This window comes from Thamnophis elegans, chromosome Z (assembly GCF_009769535.1).
Source record: "Thamnophis elegans isolate rThaEle1 chromosome Z, rThaEle1.pri, whole genome shotgun sequence".
NCBI classification, from domain to species: domain Eukaryota; kingdom Metazoa; phylum Chordata; class Lepidosauria; order Squamata; family Colubridae; genus Thamnophis; species Thamnophis elegans.
The window spans coordinates 36,609,519-36,633,594 of record NC_045558.1 but is presented as its reverse complement, the minus strand read 5'-3'; the positions used below and the strand labels follow the sequence as shown (position 1 = coordinate 36,633,594).

General features: G+C 31.5%; 1 protein-coding gene across 1 annotated transcript in view; it reads left to right on the top strand.

The window, feature by feature from the left end:
* Positions 1–24,076, top strand: part of DGKB (diacylglycerol kinase beta) — a 281,445-nt gene that overhangs the window by 38,804 nt on the left and 218,565 nt on the right. Inside the window, 5 exon segments of the mRNA XM_032237244.1 lie at positions 3,806–3,904; positions 9,548–9,580; positions 15,589–15,705; positions 20,744–20,817; positions 23,954–24,028. Coding sequence (XP_032093135.1) covers positions 3,806–3,904; positions 9,548–9,580; positions 15,589–15,705; positions 20,744–20,817; positions 23,954–24,028 — 398 coding nt within the window.

The following is a 24,076-nucleotide window of genomic DNA, read 5'->3' as shown; positions in this document are numbered from 1 at the left end:
ACAAATTCCTTATGATGATGAAAAAAATGGAGCAATCTTTCTTTATTGCTAAGGTGATTCTTAATTCATTTGGATTTTTAAACAATTGACTTTAGGATGAACAGGTTTCTCATTTACACACAGAAAAAGTGCTCTAAGAGTGCTTTAATCATTCATATCGTTGTTGTTCGTTGTGAAGTCATGTCTGACCCATCGTGACCTCATGGACAACATTCCTCCGGGCCTTCCTGTCCTCTATCATCCTCTGGAGTCCATTTAAGCTCATGCCTACTGCTTAGGTGATTCCATCCAGCCACCTCATTCTCTGTCGTCCCCTTCTTCTTTTGCCCTCAATCTTTCCCAGGATTAAGCTCTCTCCAGTGTGTCCTTCCTACTAGTTTTACCCAACTTAATCATTCATAGTTATAATAAATACATACATAGAAGACAAAAATAAAGTACTAATAAAATTCAAAAACCAAACAGTAATATCATAACCAAATGTCAGACAAAAGGCAAAGCATTCCTGTACCCTAAAATAATGTTTTCAAACAAATCTAATACTTGAGATTCCCACATCAGAATAAATGCTATGTTACACATGCACAGGCTAAAAACTGACATTTCCTGTCTGCCTCATGGATTCTAAGGTAATTTCTTGAAAATATTCAAGATAATTTCTACTGGACATATATGCAAAGTTTTATTTTTCTTAATATAAAATGGAAATAGAAATAAAGACTGAAAAAAGAGGAGAAAGAGGGAAAGGAAAGCATAAAGAAGATAAATAAAAAAAATTAAAAAGCAGTGACTTTCAATCTTTTAGTGCAATAAGATACATAATAAAGTTACAGTATCAACTTTTTAGTTACACCAAATAGTAACTACAAGTCATTTCTATAACAGTAACATTTCATTTTTTCCTCAGAAGCAAGTAACTACAAAAGAATTTATATTCTCCCTAACTAGTGCAGTTAACTTTGCCATTTCTGCCATCTACTAAAATATTTCAAAATACATAATTGGATTTCCATTCCTAATTTTTAAAAAGTAATAATCATTCTGAAGCCCAAGCAACACTTGTATTTTTTAAAAAAATAAATAAATAGTGTATGAGATCCTGGTGGTTTTTGTGCAGCTTGTCAGTGTCTTGGAGTAAGAAAAATAAATTTAATTTAATTATCAATTTAATTTAATTATCAAAATTTATATGCCGCCCAATCCTGGATTGGGCGGCAAAATCATTAAATAAAAATCATTAAAATATATGTTGTTTATAAATTAGAAAGAAAACATTCAAATGATTTTCTGAAAAAGAAAATAATATATCCTGAATACTTATGATAGAAGCAATAATTGCAGTTACATATTCTTTGTGAATAACCCACGAGTTTCTGTAATGTTATTCTATGATATTGTTATGCATTCTGTAATCTAATATTGAACAACTCCATTTACATCTTGTTTTCTCAAAGATCAGTTCTGCCTAATAAGAAGACTAAGCCGTTGATAGCATACTACTAAGTAGGAGAACTGTTAATAATCACCTCATATGTAACAATGCTTCGATTGGATGGTACATGGATTAATGTACATTAATTATGGTAAATGTGGTTTCACTACTAAAAAATGAGAATTAATGTAACAATGTTTTAGATTATAGGGCCACCACAATAAAACTTCAGTATTTGAGGGGGGGAAATTGCTATACCTCTTTTCGGTTGCTAGGAAACTGCCAGAAAAAGGTATTTTTGCAATAATGATTAATGTATACAGGGGTATTATTAGTTGCCAATCATTTTCAAATTCAAAAATATAGCAGTCAAATTATCTTTTGCTAGATCTCTCTCTCTAAAGAATATGTAATTGGCAAAAGGTGCATATTTCATATTTAAACTAATATATCATAAGTTTGATATATCAATCTCATGTCATAAACATGGATAAATTATCCAAAGAAAATTAAATCATTCATTCAAACCAGAGAATAGTGATTTATGGAACAGCTGCTAGACAACATATTTTACTGTATTGAGGAAGATCACCTGCTAAAGCAAATACTTATGTGCTACCTATTAACTATGTTGTATAAATGAGAAACATCCAATTTGTATGCCTAATTTGTTAGGATATTTCCCAGTAATTAAAACCGGCATATCTGATAGCAAAAAATATTGATATAAAACTATGCTAATTAATGGCAAATGAACACAGAGGCTAAATTATCTACCTCATGTTAGTCAACAATTATTTATTTCCAAATCATTTTATTTGGATATTAATGTGATACACATTTAGTGATATTATAATTCACTTTTGTATTATTTATTTTATTTATTATAAATATTTTACATCCCTAAAACAAAATGAAGACAATATAGAACTTTAAAAATAATAAAAATATCCACACTATAGATACTAATAAAATCAATGAAGCTCCATACACTAGGAGGAAATCTGAGCAAATTATACATGATCCAAAGTTGTCAAAAAGTATTGTTTTCAATTTTAAAATGCATTTGTTTATTTACTCAATTCAAGTAAATAGTATTTAACTTTTTTCAGATAAGTGAATTAAAAGTATCTTTAATCATCTGTACCATTTGCACTATTTTATTCATAATTTCATTTGACCTATGCAGGATTTACTTCTGAATAGGCATGTTTAGGATTATATTGCAAGATTGCAATTAAAACATTAAACTATATTTTAAAAAATTCAAGCGTTTAATTATGGGGACTAATTTTTTGTTAAACATTTTTAAGATTGTGCTAATAGCATTTGTTTACTTGTCTTTTAATTAAGGCTTGATTAATCCTAACCCTAACACCTTATTGATTTAAACTAGGTTATTGAATATATTTGCATATCCAGAAGATCTATAAATGGTGTTTCCTCCCTCCTTTCTCTGTATATCTGTGTATGTGTAATGATGTTTGTGTACACAATATTTTACCTTTCTGTGAATTATTTATTCACAAGGATGATAGCATTAGCTATACACATAAAACAAAAATATTAACGTCTAACATGTTACCATCAGCAGCAACAGCAACAACAGTTACAGAAATAACAATAATTGTGAAAAAGCTAAAAATCCTTATCTCAAAAAGCAATAATTAGAATGCAAGGGATTTTTTTCTCCTTCTCAGCCTTCCATCTTTCTGAGGTTGGTAAAATGAGGACCCAGAATGTTGAGAGCAAAATACTGACATTTGTAAACTACTCAGAGCGTGCTGTAAAGCACTGTGGTGCACTAGTATATAAGTATAAATGCGATTGTTCTTAAAAAAGGCATGATACTGCTACTGTTTGAGTAGCTTTCTTTTTCAGTTTGTTACAATACAGAAAAAGTCCTTTGTTGTAATCATCTATTAGTCATAAAAACTCAATAGTCATTTTGTTTTCTCTCATCACAATGTCTCTCATAGATTTCTTCTGGTGTTAAATGAACTTACCCCATGTAAGTTGCCTACAACTTCTATACAAAATGCAGATTACTCAGAGATACATATCCTCAAAATGATATAGAAAATGTAGAAAAACATAAAGTAGAATGTACGGTAATTCTTTTAGTTTCATGTCGTCATTGTTAACAAGAGCCTTTAAAGACACTAACTTTATAATCTTTTTCCTTTATTAGTTGTGCTTTGATTATAAAAATAAAACAGAGATTTCTGTGATTGTTAGGTTTGAGTTTTTTAGTATTTTGAAACATAATACATTGTTGTTTTGGCCATAATGTTGTTTTGGCCATATTTAAATTCATTGATGTTTTAATGCATAGTGATATTTTTAACTGGTTTTTTTTTGGTTTTGTTACAGCTACATAATAAGTGTGCTTCACATCTAAAGCCTGAATGTGATTGTGGTATTCTGAAGGACCACATTCTACCGCCCACTTCAATCTGTCCAGTAGTATTGGTAAGATGTCCTTGTACATTTTAACATATCATGTTGCATTTAAATTTACATCATACACTTTTACTGGTAATAGATAAATATTAACAAAATAGTGATTCACCAGCAATGCCAATTACAACATATGAAAAATAAATTAATGGCTTTTTTGATACATAATCATCATGGTAGCCTCTCAAATGCTTTTTTGCAGTCCCTAAATGCTTTTCTGACTATGCTATCAAAATTCAGCAAACACTGAGAATTAGAGCACGTGGGTTTTTGTTTTTTTTGCAAGTAAAGCAATTCTTTCCTAAAAGGAAACAAAAGTAAGAAATTCCATAAAACAGCATTCTCCATGTTTGTGATGGGGCCAGATCTACTTGCATGACAGAATCTTGCTCACTGTGATTGTTAGATATGAAAACAAACAAAACTGTAATGTAATCTAAACACTGCTATTCTGAGTACAGTATATAATTGCATGGCAGCAAATTTGATTTAAGAATAATAATCATTGGGAGATAAAACAATTTACTAAGATTCTGTACCCATTTCTCAGGTTGTAGTGTCAGCCTAAAATAATTTATTGAAGTCTTAATTGGGGACAACTCACTTGTCTCAGTTAAACAGAATCCAACTGGCTAACCAACTATAACCAAATATATTCCAGGAAGCTTATAATATGGTATCCCTTTGTATATGGAATTTAAAATCAAGATACCTTTGAATATAAGTGCCTGGGTATTAAAGCTAACTGGAAATTATTCCAAAGATGGAATTCTTTTGGAGGCACAAGTCAGTCTTAATTATGTGATAAATTATTCTGTATTTTTGGAATAGAATATTATTTAGCAAAAATATATAATGCTTAACGTTAAGAAACATGATGTTTTCACCAAATGGAAATATGAAATTTTGAATAAATGAGCAAAGCTGCATAATATACATTTGCCAGGCTTTTAACTTCACTACAGAATATCAAACCAGCCAGTCTTTTTCCCCTGTCACATTTATTTAAGCGAACAGTGAACAGTTGAAATGTGCTCATTTTAAGTATGAAGATTTAAAATTTTGTGGGGTTTTTTAAAGTACAAGGAATACATATAATGCTTTGTTGCATTATGGTCTTGATCCTTCATATTCAGGATGTATTGTGTGTAGATCACACAACCAATATGGTTATGTTAAATACTGTAGCTAAATTACTTCAGGTCACAGATATAGCAGTGCTATGCTGAACCATATGGCTTGTGAAACCAGCAAATAATGGTGCAAATACTGAGGAAAATGTTATAAAAATAGAAAAGTGATATTACCCCTAGACTGATTTCATAATAACCAGTAGGACATTCACTAAACCTCTTCTCTGCAAAGTAATAAGATGTCATCAGGACACATCTAATGATGTCATTATTAAGTGTGTTCTTGTCAAAGCCCTTTGAGGAATCTTCTTCAGAGGAAAAGGAGGAACTTTTTTTATGTGTCTCACACTAAGATATGGCCAGGGAGACAGGCAACGTCATTTCCAACCTGTTCCAAACCTGTAAATCAAACAACTGCTCCACAATGATGGTATTATTGCAGCATAATGAAAGGATTTAACCTTGGCTTTTTTGACAATAAAGATTTGTTCAGAATTTTTTCATGAGAAAGTTACATTCCAGGGCTAATCAACTGTGTCCAAGTACAGTCGTTTGCATTAAAAATATCTTGATTTAAAAAATGTTGTGGAAAATGTATTGTATATACACATATGCATATGTGAAGCCTACAAGGTTTTAATATATAAATCCTAAACATTATTGCTTCTTCCTTGAACTTAGGAATTCTAGCTTACTTCTTTACTATTATTTACAACTGCTCCATTAAATCTAGTGTTTGTTGTTTTAAGCCTCAGATTAAGATTCCACTTGATGCTCCTATTCACTATAAGTGATGTCTGAATAGCGGGCTACAGTTTGTAGACATTCCATTTGATTTACACATTCAGACCAAACAGCATCTTTTTCCTAGGTCTGATGTTCTACATAATGTTATAGCACCGTAATTTCAAAAGAAACTCCTTGTTTTCTGACTTTCTATGGGATATGAAATGAGTAAAGAGAAACTAGTATGAAGAAAATTGAAGTGTGAACTCCATTTTTAAAACTATACTGTGGTGATAAAATATTCATACTCTTCTACTCTTATTTAATGTCAATTCATATCTAGGGGCTCATTTCAGATACCCACCCTCTACTGGGAAAATGTGGGAATGAAGATTCCTTCTATAGGCTACTGTGATATATTTGTGAGTTATTTTGCAGATAAAATCTTTTGCTTGACCCCAATTAGTTAGACACTTGAAAGAAGATCAGCATCTTTTTTGGTTTAAACTTCTTGAGACCAAGGATGTAAATATAATTAATCTATCTATACCATTGGTCCATGCCATACCTAATTTTAATGTTGTGGAGCTAGGGACAGGTAAAGTGATACCCAGTTGTTATCTTTAGGTCTAAATGGAGGTAATTTCTGGTCTGGTCTGACAGCAAAGATTATAGTTTGAGGCAATAAATTACAGTGGTTCTGTTGTCTCTTAGACAGGCAGTTCCAGTCAGTTTGTTTGAGAAAAAGAACAATTGCATGTTCAGTATGAGTCTCCAATGGTTAATCTTTTCACAATGTTATTAGAATTTCTTTCAAGCCATTGAAAGAAGTCAGTGATTTTCTATGAGATATCATCAATGTAGTCAGAACACCTATCTACGTTGTTATCTCATTTCAGAGCAGGGGTGCAATGGAAATCCTGGCCTGGTGCCTGGTGACTATGGAGCCTGGATGATTAAACAAAAAAGTTCTGGTTTAATCCCACCAAGAGAAATTTGTTAATGATTGATATGGCTTGATCATGGTTCCAGCTTTCTTTTGGGTGAGATTCAAGGTTCATGATCCATACTAGAATAGTTGCAGTGAATATGTTAATTGCAAGACATTTTCATTAAACCTGCCAGGCAACAATTACCCATGCCTTTGTTAACCATTGCATAGAGTATTGTAACACAGTGTATACAAGCCTTGAAGATAATTTTCTTATTCAAAATGTGACAGCATATCAATTAAGGAAGTATCAGATTAAACACAGGTTTTTTTTTTAGACTTTAAGGATATGGGACTTAGCTTCAAGTGTACTTCTTGCTTCAATTCGAGGTATTGTTTAAAACTTTAAACTCTGCATGGTTTTACACCAAGTTCATACAGGACATCTTTTCCAGTCAGACAATGGCTTTTGTTGCAAAAATATATGATTGGCTATATTCTATAGGACCTGAGGGTCTTACGTGAAAAGACTGTGTGTCTTCTTATTGGTGTCCCATGATTTTGAATACCCAAGTTGTAAAAGATTAGTAAAAGATGCCTAGATTAGTTAGATTTGTTTGATTTTATTTTTATGCTTCTGTTAGACAGTTTACCATATTTTACATTGTATATGTAATATATTATGAAGTTCATGGCTGAAATGAAATTATTTTCAGATATAAACTGTGTGTGCAGATATCAAAGGATAATTTTTAATAGATGTCAGATCCAGTTTATTGCTATCCACCTTTTATATCTGTAACATTTTAATTAATTTACACAGATCAAATAAGAGTACATTGAGATTTGTTTCCTAATGAGGATGCACTTAGAAGAAAGGTTTTGCATCTTTCTGATATCCTGTGGGTAATTATACTCTAATTATATGGGAAGGGGGAACATGATAACTCAGTTCTGAAATTGTTCATTGGATCCAATTAATTGCATCCATAAAATGAACACTTACAGTGAAGGTGACTGGCAATATCTTTAAACTTTAATTTAATTCATTCCTATATTTTGTATTGCAGCAGAATTAGATTCTAACAACACTAAAAGCAGAACATTATCCTAAGATAAATAGGATTATTAGTGAATACAGTAGATAGCTCATTTTATATAAGTGAATGCAACTGAAATGGACATTAATATAGTACATGGCTGTTCTCTTCAACTTTTTTCCCATTTACAATTGCTTTTTTCTGTTTGCTAATATAATCAATAATTCTTCAAAATAGAGAACTCAGAAAAACATTTTTTTCTGAGTATTGTTTTTATAGTCAAAACTAAAATGACCCCTTTGGGATTAACTTTTTGCTTGAACAAAGTTCAATATTAGAACGAGCTTAAAGTGTTAAACATTGATCAATTAAACTAAATTTTACCCAGATTTATCAGTTTTGCAGGACATAATAAATTAATGTTTTGATACTATTTATAATGGAATGATTTTCAATTCACATGTAACTGAAAGTGCAATATGAATACTACTTTAGTGGTAGAATAATAAACTGGTAGAAATATTGAGACCTGATTCATATTTCTGAAGTAATAGTGGAACTGTGATTGCATGAAGTAATTATGCATGTTCCTATCATTTTTCTAAACCTTACATTTTATTTCTAAAAAAATTATACTATGAGAATAAAGCAATGAATAAAAATGGTTCCAAATAATTATACCTAATAATTGAGGAAACAAAGAAAACAAAGTGGTACAACTGTAGGCTTAAAAAGTAACACTAATAGAGTTTATGTCTCATACAACAATTAGGTACATAAAACTGTAAAAGTAACTGACTGCTTGTGCTTTTACCTGTCTTTTAGCTGTAAGCAATCTGAAGTCATAAACAGAAAATGTATACCACCAGTTGCATCTGTAGCTCTTCTGTCTGACTAAAATGTTTAGAAAACATGTTACCTTAGTGTAAAAAATCATTATTTTATAGTACTTTAACAGAAATCATAGTACATTCATATTCCTTCATGATGCCACTATTTTGATAAATTTCACTGTTTTGCCCTATTTTAAATTTGTGACTTGGAAACATACTAGAGCAAGCAATATAAGTTATCTTAGGGGTGAATGGAAACTTAAAGCTATTTTTTAGAAACTATTTTTATAAGGGTGGTTGGAATCCTTTTGGATAAAGCTGAGAAAATCACTGATATGCCTAGATTTTGATTAATGTGTTTGAAGTTATATTCCTCTTGTTATCTGATATGCAGGCAGGATTGTTTGCTGGGGGTGTTTATAAGTTGATTTGCTGTCTAGTCCCTCAATATTTGAATATGTTGTTCTAATACTATTTATGTTGAATTCCCTTTAAAAATAATACATTTGATGATCATATACCATCTTCACCAAGTACATTAGTGATCATACTCAACAAAGAATTATTATTAGTTTAATCCTAATTTTTGTAGGTAATATTTAGAGCCATGTGTCTATATAAAACATTTTGAACTCCAAATTGTCTTCAGATTTATTTATCCAAAAATTCAGATCCAGATTCTTTTCAGATATTTGTAGATTAATTATTTTTTTTATGATGTAGTTTTTTTGAATTATTCATTTTCTATTTTGTCATACACTATGTTAAGAAAATAGTTATTTTTATATAAATATATACAAAAACAACAGGAATGAACTAAACCTATGTTATCATTCTGTAGTTACTTAATTTATTTGGAAGAATCATACTGGAACTGCTTACTTGTTCAACAGGTTGGCTGCATATTCAGAATCCTTTACAGGAATGTTTTTAATTAGTGTGTGTGTTTTCACAGTTTTAATCTTGTAGCTGAAACTGTTTTTCTCCAACAGACTCTACCCCCTTTAGGAGTTTCACTTCCTGAGGTGCGTAATGTAAAAGCGTTCACAGATGAAAGTTGTTTGGATGTTGTGATGCATTTTGGAACTTAAAAATCTTTGTTTATGGTTCAGATCAACTTCCGTCGATTACTTTGCTTTATGTGTCTCAACATACATTCATGATAGTAAAAGATTCAAAATGGCCCCAAGAACATTTTTAGTGATTGTGCTTTACCACATGAGAAAAAAGTTAAATAAATAAGCAATTCTTTCTTTCTTTCTTTCTTTCTTTCTTTCTTTCTTTCTTTCTTTCTTTCTTTCTTTCTTTCTTTCTTTCCTTCCTTCCTTCCTTCCTTCCTTCCTTCCTTCCTTCCTTCCTTCCTTCCTTCCTTCCTCCTTCCTTCTTTCCTTCCTTCCTTGCTTGCTTGCTTGCTTTCCGTTCTTCCTTTTCCCTCCTTCCCTTCTTCCTGCCTTTATCTCTCTTTCTTTCTCTCTTTATCTCCTTCCTTCCTTCCTTCCTTCCTCCCTCCTTCCCTCCCGCCTATCTATCTATCTATCTATCTATCTATCTATCTATCTATCTATCTATCTATCTATCTATCATCTATCATCTATCATCTATCTATCTATTCTTCATTGCTATACTTGAATACAGCAAATGAGCTTAAATAGGCTCAGGAAAAGCTATATGGGACTTAGCTATCCTTTTAAAAAAATGCTGCCATATATTTCATTTTGAAGAGATTTGTTTCACTCTGCCTAACAGCTGAATAGACTTTGATAGTAGAAAAGGAAAACTAGCTACTGTTTAATTTCAACAGTATTAGAAGTTGAAGTGAAAAATAAATAATAAAATGTCTGCATGATATAAAAGTGTCTTGAAGTCCATGTTATGCTCCAGTAATGAAAAGTAGATAATAGGGTTGATAGTTATGGAAGGCTTTTGAATCCAAACAAAGTCCGTAAGAGACTTATTTTAAAAATGTATGACAATCTGTAGAATAATTAGAAAGGGTTAGTCCTCCAAGATTAAATCAGCAAGGGTAGAACTCAGGAATTCAGCATTCCCTTGGGAATAAACAATACTTCTAAAAGTAGATTGAAGAACACAACAACTTAAGTTTCTAGCCATCAAAATATGCATTAGCTTTTCTGTTTTATATTGAGTAACTTTCACCCAGCAGTGGATGAATCCATGAGACAAAATGATTACAGCTGCATCAATCATTTTGTACATCCTAATAAAATAGTCATAACTAGAACATATATGCCACTCAGAAAATAAATGTCTGCATTTTTGCAGTGTCATTTATTTTCAATAAATGTCAACTTCACATCCATTTAATATAAGTATATTGCACTATTACCGTGAGATTTTGTTTAGTTCTTGCAAAAAATACCAGATGTATTGTGAACTTCTGATTTGAAGATTTTGAAAGCATTGTAATTGCATCCTACAAACTTTTTCTTTGGATGTATTTGTTCTAATCTTTTTAAAAATGTTTTTTCAGTTAAAACTCAAAACAAATCAAAGTTATAGAATTAAATAAGTAATTGAAACTAATCTCAAATTATTGAAACAATTTAAAGTAGCTATAATCTTAAAGAGATAGTACATAGACTATATCAAGATTGAATTAATATAATCCAATTATTTACATAATAAACATATTTTTTCTTTTTTTATGTTTTTCTTTTGATTATATGTAGTATATTTAATATGTTATGGGTCTTTGCTTGCATTTATATAATCTGACCTTTGGAATAAAGAGCTTTTGGACAATTTATTTGGAGATAGAACTATTTCTTTATGTAGACTTCTATTTTTATTTTGAAATAACAGATTAGAATTCCTAAATATCATCAAACCTATTCAGATGTTGCTGTAATTCTTGACCACAATGAGAATTCTGAAAATTTTATATCCTAATCTTATGAAGGTGTCAAATTGAAGACAGAAAACCTGGATAGTAACATCTGTAGGGTCATCAATTCTTTCATTTTTTATGCATAAGTAAATATATCTAGAAATTATCTATATAACTTTCTCCAATATTCTTTAAGATACACAATAGTAAAATTAACCAATTCGCTTTTAGAATTTCCATTTCTGATATTTAATGATATATCAAAAGGTTCCAATTGAATTTTCACATTAATAATATGAAAACAAAATGTTTTACTATGTAGAATAAAATAAGATCTTGAAATACAAGCCTTGTTGGAATAAATGAGTAGATAGTTTCAGTGAATGTCTTTCTGCATTATTTGGTATAAATACAAGCAAAGGAAGAAGTTTAGTTGAAACACAATAAGTCTGAAAGGGAGTTGGTCTGAAGACATGTTATTTGTACCATATTCCTATCTCTGATGTTCTCTCGGACCAAACAGTGAACAATCTTTTGAGAGGAAGAACCCATTGATTATTGAGGGACTTTTATATGGACAGATGTCTACCTTATAAGCATCATCTCTTTTTAAATTGGATTTTTAGTAATTTCACATTATAGGAGAACATTTGATTGAATGTAAACAAGATATTTTCTACAAAACTGCTTTGGCTGTAATAGGAAAAGGATCTATGATCCTCACTTGACAATGGGACCAATGTGAAAATATTGAACATAGTGTATCCTCAAAGCTGCTCTGCTACTTTTAAGCACTTAACTGAAGAAAAACAATAAGCTTGCTTTTTGTGGAGTAGTATATTTTACTTTATCGCCTTTAAATTTGGAAAAAAAGACTAATCACTGGAACAAAGAATTAAAAACTTCCTTCTCTGTATATTTTCTTCCATTCAATTGTATCTGATTCTTGGAGATTATACAGACAAAGTTCCTGCAGTTTTCTTGGCAAGTTATTTTCACAAGCAGTTTGCCGTTGCCTTATTCCTAGCTGAGCCAAGGTCACCCTACTGGCTTCATACCCAAGGCATGACTAAAATTCTTATAACCTGATGCCTTAACTACTACAATAAATTGACCATGCCTAGGAAGAAGAAAATCGCAAACTGTTTCTGAAAAAAGTTACTAAGAAAACTGCAAGACCTGTGGCTATCTTTACAGATGTCATACTTCTATTAGAATATATTCATACCTAAACTATATAGCTAGTTCATATGAATAAATTCAACAGAACTGTTCCATGCATTTGTATTGGTTTTCTCTTGACAAAGCATGAGCTTCTACAATCTGTTGTCCTTTGGAACAGTTTGAGACTATCACTCCTACATTCAGACTCTGAACAGCATGAAAATGTTGATATGTAATCCCAATATATGAGTTGGCAGATATACTGCTGCAGCCCCCCCAGACTATAGCAGCAGAAGAGATATTGCTGTTACTTACCTGACAAAAGCAATTCCTCTTCTTTATGTCTTCTTGCACCAATTTAAAAGCTGCAAATGGTTCACAATTACCACTTCTGTTCCTATTTTTCCCTGTATATTCAGCGAAAGGATTTCCTTATGTTCATATGTGAATTCCTTGAATTTAACAATGTTATAAATTCTAACTTGGAAAATTGATAACACTGCTATTTTTGTGTTGATTATAATAGGAGTATTACTAGTTTTTAAAATTATATTTATAGAAATAGCTTTAATAATAAAGGAAGACAGTCAGAGGAAGACAGGAAAAAAAGAACAGAGCATTTTGTTTTCATTGAGAACATTATAGTCTAGGTCTTCCTGCTTGTGAAGGTTAAGATGTTATAGAGGAAAGGAGCTTCACCAGGATATAGGCAGGACATCTGACTATTCTAGAGTCCACTATTGCAATAAGTAATAGAAAATATATTATGAATCTTGAGTAGCTATGACATGAATTGCTTTGATTTGATGTCAGTTATTCTTGTGCTCAGTTTCTGCCTGATAAATTTTAGCCAGCCAAACAGAACCCAGACTTCAAATATTAGCCTTCAATATGAAGTATTAATATCAATTAATGTGTATTGGTCATGGTGTTGGATTAGGAACAAGGAGATCCAGAATCTGCCTCAGGAACAGAATCTGTCTCTTTCTCAACCTCTTCTATCTACCAAACTGTACTGAAAAGGCATGATGTTCAGTAATGGCAGACCATTACTTTCAATAGAGACTCCATCCTGCAATGGATTGATTTAAGTTAAAACTAATAATATATAAGGTTTTGAATTTATGAGCAGATCATGTTCAAATGTTGATTCTTATACTGGTAATGCTAAAGGAGGAAATTCAGTGTATTTTTCATGTGCTACTATGAGTCTGGCTCTAATGCAGCACTCTTGCTTCTGCAAAACAAATCATTGCTGTGTACTGTATTTATTGGGATTGATTTAACTTCAAATAACAATTAAGTTTAGTGGTAGTATTGTTAGTAATCCCTTAGCTTACAGATCATGACTTGGTAGTAATGCAGCAGTAGATTTACCTTCACTACACCATTCTATGATATTATTATAGTTAATCTCTCTTTCAAAAAAGAAAAAGAGATTTGGTTGATATTTTCTAACCACAAAGATACTGACATTTATGTTATTTTTATTTAATGCTTTTCTGTTTCATAGACTTGTTTTGAATTACTTTGGACTATACAATGATTACAATTATAGATATTTCAATCAATAAAATAAAGCACACTTTTTTCTATTGATGTGTGTGTGTGTGTGTGTGTATGTATGTATGTATGTGTATATGTATGTATGTATGTATGTTATATTTGTGCTGATAAATAAATAAAGGGCGACTAGTATAGATCTATTTCAAGCTATTTAGCGCTCATCAGCTAGCCATACCCTTACTGGGATTCGAACCTGTGCTATGTTACATCTTAGGCAGACGTCTTAGCCATTAAGCCACAGGCCCTCCTCCTTATCAGCTGAAGCCAGGGAGAAAGGTATATATTTAGTGTCACAACCCCTGGTATGCCTGGTATATATATATATATATATATATATATATATATATATATATATAGATAGATAGATAGATAGATAGATAGATAGATAGATAGATAGATAGATAGATAGATAGAGAGATAGAGATAGAGATAGATAGATGATAGATAGATAGATAGATAGATAGATAGATAGATAGATAGAGATAGATAGATATAGATATATAGATATAGATATAGACAGACAGACAGACAGACAGACAGACAGATAGATAGATAGAGATAGAGATAGATAGATGATAGATAGATAGATAGATAGATAGATAGATAGATAGATAGATAGAGTTAAGAATAAGAGGGACTTTAATCCAGCCACTGTCTCCAGCACTAATCTATTGTGGAGATGAAATTTTACAAGTCACTAGCTAGCACAAGCACCCCAAAAAAGTCTGTATTTAAATCAATAATTTGCACCAATGTTTACTCTGATTTTTTTTTAAGGTTGATGTAACATTTTACTCACAACATGATAAAACACAGCCTATGCCAGTTATTACCATTGATACTATTATTTTGTTTAAGTTTAATTGCCAAGGTGGCAAGGAAATCTAAACTATCTCAGTTCGCAAATAGAACATCATTTTTTGAAAGCACCTGAATTTTTTTCTGGGTAAGCTAAAAATAAAAACCTGTTATCATTTTTTATATGCTTTTAGTTTTTCTTCTCAATTATTTCAAATTTTACACACATTACACACATACAATTGTGCTATATGATATTGAAAGGAGATTATATTGAAATAAATATTTTTGAAGTCTTCAGATTATAAAACAATTGTGATCCAGTGTTTTTGTTGTCAAGACAATGGGGTAGACTTTCTCTAATTAATTTTGTTTAAGAAGCTTGATCATGGCCTCACATGGTATCACCAATTCCACACCATTGCATTAGTTCTTATTGTGAAAAATTTTTATCATCTATCTATTATCTAACTGCTATTATGTCTAGATATATAAATAGATGTATGTGGATTTGGACTTCATTTAATTTGATTGCAATCACTGAAGTCATTATCACTAGAACAGTGGTTGAATGCATCATTGTTGAATGGGATTTTTCCATTTTTACCACACTAACTAATTTAAGGTATTAATCTATTATTTCTGACTCCTTTTTAGGAACGCCAAGCAACAATGAAAAAAGAAAGAAGTAGCTGTCAACAAACAAACAAAGCAGCTGATCAAAGCAAGGTGCAGAGAGCAAATTCTCTCACTATTGATGGTCAAGGCCTTCAGGTATGATTTGCCATTGTCATTTTTAAGTATTTGTATAGTTACTATTAAAATGTTTTCTATAATTACAGAATGAAAGTTAAATTTGGTCACCAATTGGATCATAGATAAAAGCTTGGCATATGTACACTGAGCAGTATCACATTGTACATTAAACATTCATCTTCACTTTCAAAATCACTTTCCCAAGTTTGTACACAAAAGGATAACTGTATGATTCTGCATATATGAGATATTGGTGACATGTTTAATAATGTAGATACTAATGTAAAGAATGCCTGGCTTTTGTACCTATAATATTTGTGCCATATATCTAACTATAACATTATTATAAAATTATATTATTCTCTTGTACTTAAAGAAGAAAATAACCTCCAGGTGTCTCCATGGATCTTTTGTTAGAATGAAATAAATATAGACTGTTAACATTAGAGAGAACATTTTTTATAATAGTTTATAAATGGTACACAATGAAACAAATCTGGCAGATTCTATAGTTCTTTTTCTAGGAATGCCATCTGCAAAGGACTTTCATGCCTGCTTTTCAAAATTGGTAGAACATCTTGCTTTTCAGCTTATTAATTAATTACTTCTAATAAGGTAAATTTTTAATGGATGTCATTCACAGCTGTATTGGCATGTACATTCTGATCAATCAATTTATTCCAGCTTTTGTCGGATGTTGAATGTTTGTTAAAATAGGGCCTCAATTAAGATATGAAGCTTGCAGGCATAGAAAAATAACTCAATAGCCATTTCTTGGTTAATCTTTATTATGACCTTAGAATCAGGAAACATACCTAATATACAATGAATATGTTTAACAGATGTACAGAGAAACACATGCACCTAAAATCTTTAGATAAAAATAAATACATATAAAATGCAAAACTAAAAAAGCAGCAATAATCAAATATAGGTAGTCCTTGATTTATGAACACAATTGAGCCCAAAATTTATGTTGCTGAGACATTTGTTAAGTGAGTTTTCCCCCCTATTATGACTTTCTTGCCACAATTGTTAAGTGAATCATTGAGGTTGTTAAGTTAATAAAATGGTTATTAAGTGTATCTAGCTTCCCCATTGACTTTGCTTGCTAGAAGGTTGCAAAAGGGGACATGACCCCCAAGACATTGCAACTATAATAAATATCAATCAATTGCCAAGCATCCAAATTTTGATCATATGACTTTGGGGATGTTGCAATGGTTGTGAGTGTGAAAAACAGTCATAACTCACTTTTTCCAGAGCTGTTGTAACTTTGAATTGTCACTAAATGAACTGTAGTAAGTCTAGGGCTACCTGTAATACAAATAATGCTGATTGACATTGAGTCTTTATTGACATTGAGGATTGCCAAGATTAGTATTGTTATTCTGTCTAAATGAATGAATAAAATAGAGGCACTTAAAGCAATCTGTGATTCTATGTCAGAATCATATTCAGACAACAGTAAAACTTTGTAATGGGATAGAATATGAGGGGATACGAAATTCCCCGCAAAGAGAAAAAAAATAATTGCTTGTTGCACAGGGATTTCTTAGAGTTATTCCCATAAGAACAGATGTAGAAAGATAATCGTTTATAAGACCCCACAGGACTGACAAGTGTGGCCATGTCCAACTTGATCAAGGCAAAGTCATGCAAAATTGAATGGAGGAAAAAAATAGAATGATGGCATGTGCCCATTTGAGAGAAAAAAAAAATCCACCGATAGTGCAATTGACTAAACTTAGACTACTTTGGACATCAGCATCTGTATCAAAATGCCTCATTGCTTCCAAAATGCTGGTTTTGACTTTCAAGCCTTTTTTGGTATGGGACACACTATCTGAGGGATTTCTCTCCATGGTTCTATATGCTTATCCCACTTACCAGAGCTGTATGCTGTGGCTCTCCTAAGCTGGTGAATGACTCTTGGCAGGCCCCAGGAGGTATGCCTTCTCTGCTATGATGCTCATCTTATGAAATAAACTTCTCCTGGACATGAGGTTAGCTCCATCCCTTTCAACATTCTTCAAGACACACAAGATTTCACTATGGAATCCAGGAATGTCCCAGGGGACAGGACAGATCTCTCAGGACTGTTTTGTTGCAGTTCACATCATCCTACATTGCTCTTATACTTTTATAGTACAATATTCCATACATTTCTTCAAAAACATATAATTTGATGGCTAACATATAGCTTATGTCAGTGAATTCCATAGTTCCAATATGTACTAGGTGAAGGACTTTTATCAGTTCTAAATCTACCAATATTTACTCTTAATTGGTGATTCTAAGGAAGATGGATAAAGATTTCTGTCAATATTTTTCAGTATTTTATTTGTACTTTTGTTCACTTTCTAAACTAAAAAATAATAATTGGAGTAGCCATTCATTATAGGGGACCACTTCTAGATACCTTATCATTTTAGTTGTTCAGAACTGCATACAGTACATTATTCCAAGTACAGTATTTATATGTAAATCTATAGTGTACTATATATAGTAAACCCCAATTTTGTATATGTGAAGTTTCTATTTTTAAAGCGCACTTGCATGTCAAATTTGTTCTGCCATCCTATACCTAAGATTGTATCACTGGCTGAATTATTATTTGATGCAAAGATTTTTTTTTTAAAAAAAGGACTCATAAAAAACTCCTTTAAATAATAACTCCTTAAATAAAGCTGATGTAGGGATTAAACTGTGTACCCGAAGCCCTCAATTTATGATCGTTTAGTGACAGTTTGAAGTTTCAATGGCACTGAGAAAAAAAACCTGCCTTATGACCAGTGCTCACTTTTATGACTGTTGCAGGTTCCCTGCTTTCACATGATGACTATATGACCATTTGAAAAGTAGCATATGTTGCAGTATCCCAAGATTGCATGATTGCCACTTGTGACTTTCCCAGCTGGCTTCTGACAAGCAAAATCAATAGGGGAAGCCAGATTTTCTAAACAACTTCATGATTACCTTAATGATAATAAAAACGGTTGTAAAACCCAGCACAACTCACTAAATGAGCACATTGTTTTGTGATAGAAGTTCTGTTACAAAATTGTAGGTAAGTCAGGAAGGTATATAGGTATATCTAAGTAATTATCTGAAACATATGATTGATCTTGAATAGAAGTAACAACCAGAACAAAATCTTTATGGAAGGAAAATAATATCATAACTATGATTCTAGGATAATTTGTATTTCAACAGAAAAAAATCACAGTATAGATGCTCTAATATTCTCATTGCAACAAGTAAAAAAACAAGTTACTTTAAAAAATGCTTTAATTAAGTAGAAAAGAAAAGCAGAAAGTAGAAAAAGAATAAAGAAAACAAAATAACAACACACATGCACACAAAGATTTTATACAAGCACATAATATGTTTATGTTTCTATACCACTATTTTATGAATGGTAATATTATATTACCATATTTCCTTGAAAATAAGGCCTCCCCAGATAATAAGCCCTCCCTAGAAAATAAGCCCTCCCCAGAAAATAAGCCCTCCCCAGAAAATAAGCCCTCCCCAAAATATTGCAATACAGCAGCGGCCATGAGGTGACCACGCTCGCTGCCTCCTGCAGCTCAAAAATAATAAGACCTCCCCAAAAATAAGGCCAAGTGCTTATTTCAGGGGTCAAAACAAAATAAGACCCTGTCTTATTTTCGGGGAAACATGGTATATGACTCTTGATTAAAGTTTTGCAATATCTGTTACTATTTAACTTATTTAATATATTTAAATTATTTAAATTTTGCTTATAAAACTTGCAATAAATTTGAGAATTCTGCCACTTCTTCATTACATATAAAAACAGATAATTTTCTGTTTGTCTAATTTGGTAATATATTTTCTTCTTAGAATATTCACTATGGAAGGAATATTTTATCCATGAAGCTTTTTAGTACGAAAAATATTAAAAAGCATAGTCATAAAGGACTATGCAGGCAATTCAGTGGCAGAGAGAATCACTTCTTAAGTGCAACTGTTATTAATCATAGTTAAGCACATTCATCTTATTTCTTTCCAGCTTAACCAGCATAATGATCAGGTTTATTATTTCTAATTAGAGGAAGTAATATATCATGTATAAGCTTAAGATGAGTCTCATTAATTAACCTGAACCCATAGAGAGTTCTAAGAGACAGTCAATCTTTGTCACAATGAAAACCACTGGTTTATGCTTCATTCACAGGAATAAACAATCCTGGAATTGAACTAAATAAATATCATTGATTAAATTTCTAAATAAGCATTAAATATGTGACAGTTGTTGAAAAAGGATGTGATTTTATGTACACAGAAATGTATATGCCTTATAGATTTTCCTCTCACCAATACAATGACTGCCCAAATTGTGTCACTGAATCCTGTCTGAATTCCCTGACCTGTAGTTTTTTTTCCCTTATTCAGAAAAAGTAAGGGCTTCTACTTTTATTTGGATTTAAAATAGACAAAACTGTGTGCAAACCTATTAGTAAAAGCAAATCTGTTTTTCACCAAAAAGGGTCCTATCTTTGGTAAGCTTTTGGATTGTATGATTTGGTTCTAGGAATCTTAATAATAAGATTTATAGAGCATATTTTTTCTGTTTTCTTATGCAACATATTTCTGTTTAATTTCTAACAAAAATATTTTACTGGAGATGTTCAAAATGGTACATTATGTAATATTTGGTGCACAAGGTAGATACCTACATTTCTGAAGAATGAAGTTGCTAGAAGTTATACTTTAAGGATGTATGAAGGACAATAGCTTTAGGCACACTTTAAAATAAAGGTTATTAGAAATATATTTCATTAATACCTTTATATTTATGATTTTTCATAAATGTATATGCTAATTGAAAATATATGGAGAGACAGATTAGAATTTACACACAAACACACATATATATATCTGCCTAGGAGTCTAATTTGTATGTGTAGAGAGCTTAGTGTTTATATTAGTAATATAATTAGTAAACATTACTAATGTTTATATTAGTAATATAATATAAAATATTGAAGAAAACTGAATTATTTTTCTTTGAATTCTTTAAATTTAGATCACACCAGTTTCAGGTACTCAACCACTTCTAGTTTTTGTTAACCCTAAAAGTGGAGGAAAACAAGGCGAAAGGTATGTGTTTCTTGATGATCTTTCTAAGGGCTTACATCAGTTTGATTTAGGAAGAAAACCAATTCATTTAATTACCTTTTGAAGAGAAAAAACATGAATGCATGTTTTTTACATTTTGTTTTCCAAAGCTACTTAACGCTAATTACATAGGACAATGTTAATAATAAAATGATGTTGAACTATGACCAATTTGTTAATTAAATTAGGTTATGTTTCTATTTCTACATTTATTTATTTACCTACAGTTATATCCTTTTCTTGTTTGGAATATGTTTCAAATTGAGAAATTGCCCCATCCTTGGTAAGCTCTTGGCTTATTGAAGCAGTTTTATTTTATAGACCACAATAAATATAGCCTATAAAATAAATATTATGACTACAGTTATGATGTTCCATTACTAATGGGATTTATTAATTATAACTAACTGTGGTTATTGGGGTTTATGTTTCAATATCATTGGAGCTGAATTGATAATGCTGTTGGATTTGTGACTTCTCTGGACCTTCTGTTCCTTTTGAATATTCCAATTATAACACTATTTTGGCCACCTTTCCTTAAAAAAAAACTTGTGATACTTTCCATGACTTGAAATATTGATTCTGCAGTCTTCTTTTTAAAGGAAGAATAAATAGTTTATCTAAAGGATAGATAAACTATCAGCCCTTTAGTTTATATTCTTACTATTATTCTTTCTTTTTGCTAATAACAGATCTCTGTATTCCTTTGACTCCCCCCCCCCACCTTGTCCAGGACCACATGATCGCAAGAATTATTTCTTGGGAGGTCTATTGCATATTCATAGTGTGTGTGTGTGTAAAGTAAGCAACAAGAAAAATGGCATAGTTTCATTTCCTCCTTTCCTTTTTTTCTTTTTTCTTGCCTAGAAGATTATTGTTAGGGAAAAAACATCTTTCACCAGAAACATGATTTTGAAAAAGTCTTTTTTAAATTAAACTAAGGCCCATGACGACGTGCTTAGCTATCTACTGCTACTTTAACTTTACCTAATTATTTTGTTCTACTTTATTTAGTCTGCCATAATTCTGTGTTTTTTTATTTAAAATCTCTTGCTGAATTCTAGCTTTCAGTTGTCTGGTTCTTTGATCCCATTGTCCACAAGACATAAAAGTACATTATGTATGCGGACCAGCTTGTAACTTTCTAGTTATCTTGCAAAAACTTTCCCCCTGGAAGGCTTTATTAAGCAAAAAAAAGTAATAGCTTAAAATAACAATCAACCATTTTCTCATTCAAATGAAAAAGGGAAAAGCATAGGTGTTAGGGTGATGTGTTGATTTGGTCTAAAATTGCAAGCAATTGCTCATGTCAGTTGTCTGCTCCGGTAGTCATGATAGTTACAGTTCATTCAAAAGGAAGTCACTCATGTGACTTTCTGTTCCCTTTTCCTGGACCACATTCAGACTAGGAATAATGGATGCATTTAATTTCTGAAAAATCTAATTAACATTAACCAATGAGCAGCCATTGGCAAATGTGTAGGTGGATGTAAAATATATAAGAGATCCAGCCTTATATTTTTATATTGAAATATTATACAGGTAGTCCTTGAATTACAACAGTTCATTTAGTGACTGTTTGAAGTTACCATGGCACTGAAAATAGTGACTTACGACTTTTTTTCACACTAAAACTGGTGTAGCATCTCCATGGTCATATAATCAAAATTTGGATGCTTGCTCACTGACTGATATTTATGATGGTTCCAGTCTCCTGGGGTCATTTGATTACCTTTTGCGACCTTCCGACAAACAAAGTCAATGGGACAGCCAGATTCACTTAACAACCATGCAACTAACTTAGCAAATGCACTGATTCACTTTTCAACTATGGCAAGAAAGGACATAAAAAGGGGAAAAATTCATTTAACAACTGTCTCACTTAGCAACAGAAAATTTGGGCTCAATTGTGGTCATATGTTGAAGACTATCTGTACACATGAATTCTTTAAAAAACAGATAATCAAATGCTTGATTTATTTGGGTGAGGCCTTTTTAAAGAACAAATAAACATGGTCAAAAGATCTAAAGTAATACTTTAGATTCTAAAACATCAGTTATGCTTGAACACCCACTTATTATCACATATTGTGCCTTTTAAAGCATTTTACTTCTGAAAAGTTTATGGCATGCAGTCAAAGATGTCCTACTGTCATAAGAATGGATGGGACCAATTTAGGATTTTGGAAAAAGAGGGTATCTTGAATTTGCTAAAGCTTAAGGCATATTTTGCTTCTTAAACTCCACTCCAACCGAAAAATTCAGAACATTTGGTGTTGACTTTTTTGTGTAATATTACGACTGCCTTAAATTTCTGCAGGCCTTACACACACACATCTTCATTTTGAAACCTTCAAAACAAAAATGTTCCAGATGATTGGCCCAACCATTGTGAGAGTTCAAAAAAATTACACTTTGATGTTTGTTATTCATGACCGCATATTTTGTCTTATACATGAAAGTGTGATTCTTGCGAAACAGTCAATGATATTAATTCTTTTCTGCTACTTCCAAGGGAACTTCAACAGGTGTTACACTAAATTCAATAAACTTTTATACTGAAATAAATATTTATGAACTACAAGCTGTCTTTCAATTCTGTTTAAGTTATTATGGAATTCCTAAATTATGACTTTACTCTTAGATTTTTAAAAATAGAGAAATGTTCATTTAGTGATAGAATTCCAAAATGTTTGATTGAGCAAAATTTTAGGCAACAATAACAAAAGTGAAGATGGTTCAAGGGTCTGCAAGTATGCTATCTTTGCCATAGACAGGACCAAGATTTAAAATGCTCTGCACCTTGGTAAGCTATTGATATATGGCAAATAGATTTTGAAAAGCAGTGTGAAGTTCAGTACATTCTGTAGAAATGAATTTAAGGTCTTTCTTAACTAGTTCTTGTTTGATTTCTTATTTACTTGATTTTGCCCATGTTTACAAATAATGCAGAATAAATGTGTTCATCCGTCTATATATCCTGAAATATTAACATTGGTAAGCATAGTGTGGGATGCAGTATGACTTTGTTTAATCCAACATATTGTTATGTGGTAAAACTGCCAAAACATAATTTGTTGCCAATAAAATTCAAATATTTTTCTATCTTCAACCATAGAATTTATAGGAAATTTCAGTATCTTCTGAATCCTCGTCAGGTTTACAGCCTTTCAGGAAATGGACCAATGCCAGGGTAAGTCTGCATGTTGTCAAATATGAACTTATTAAATAACGTAGCCTA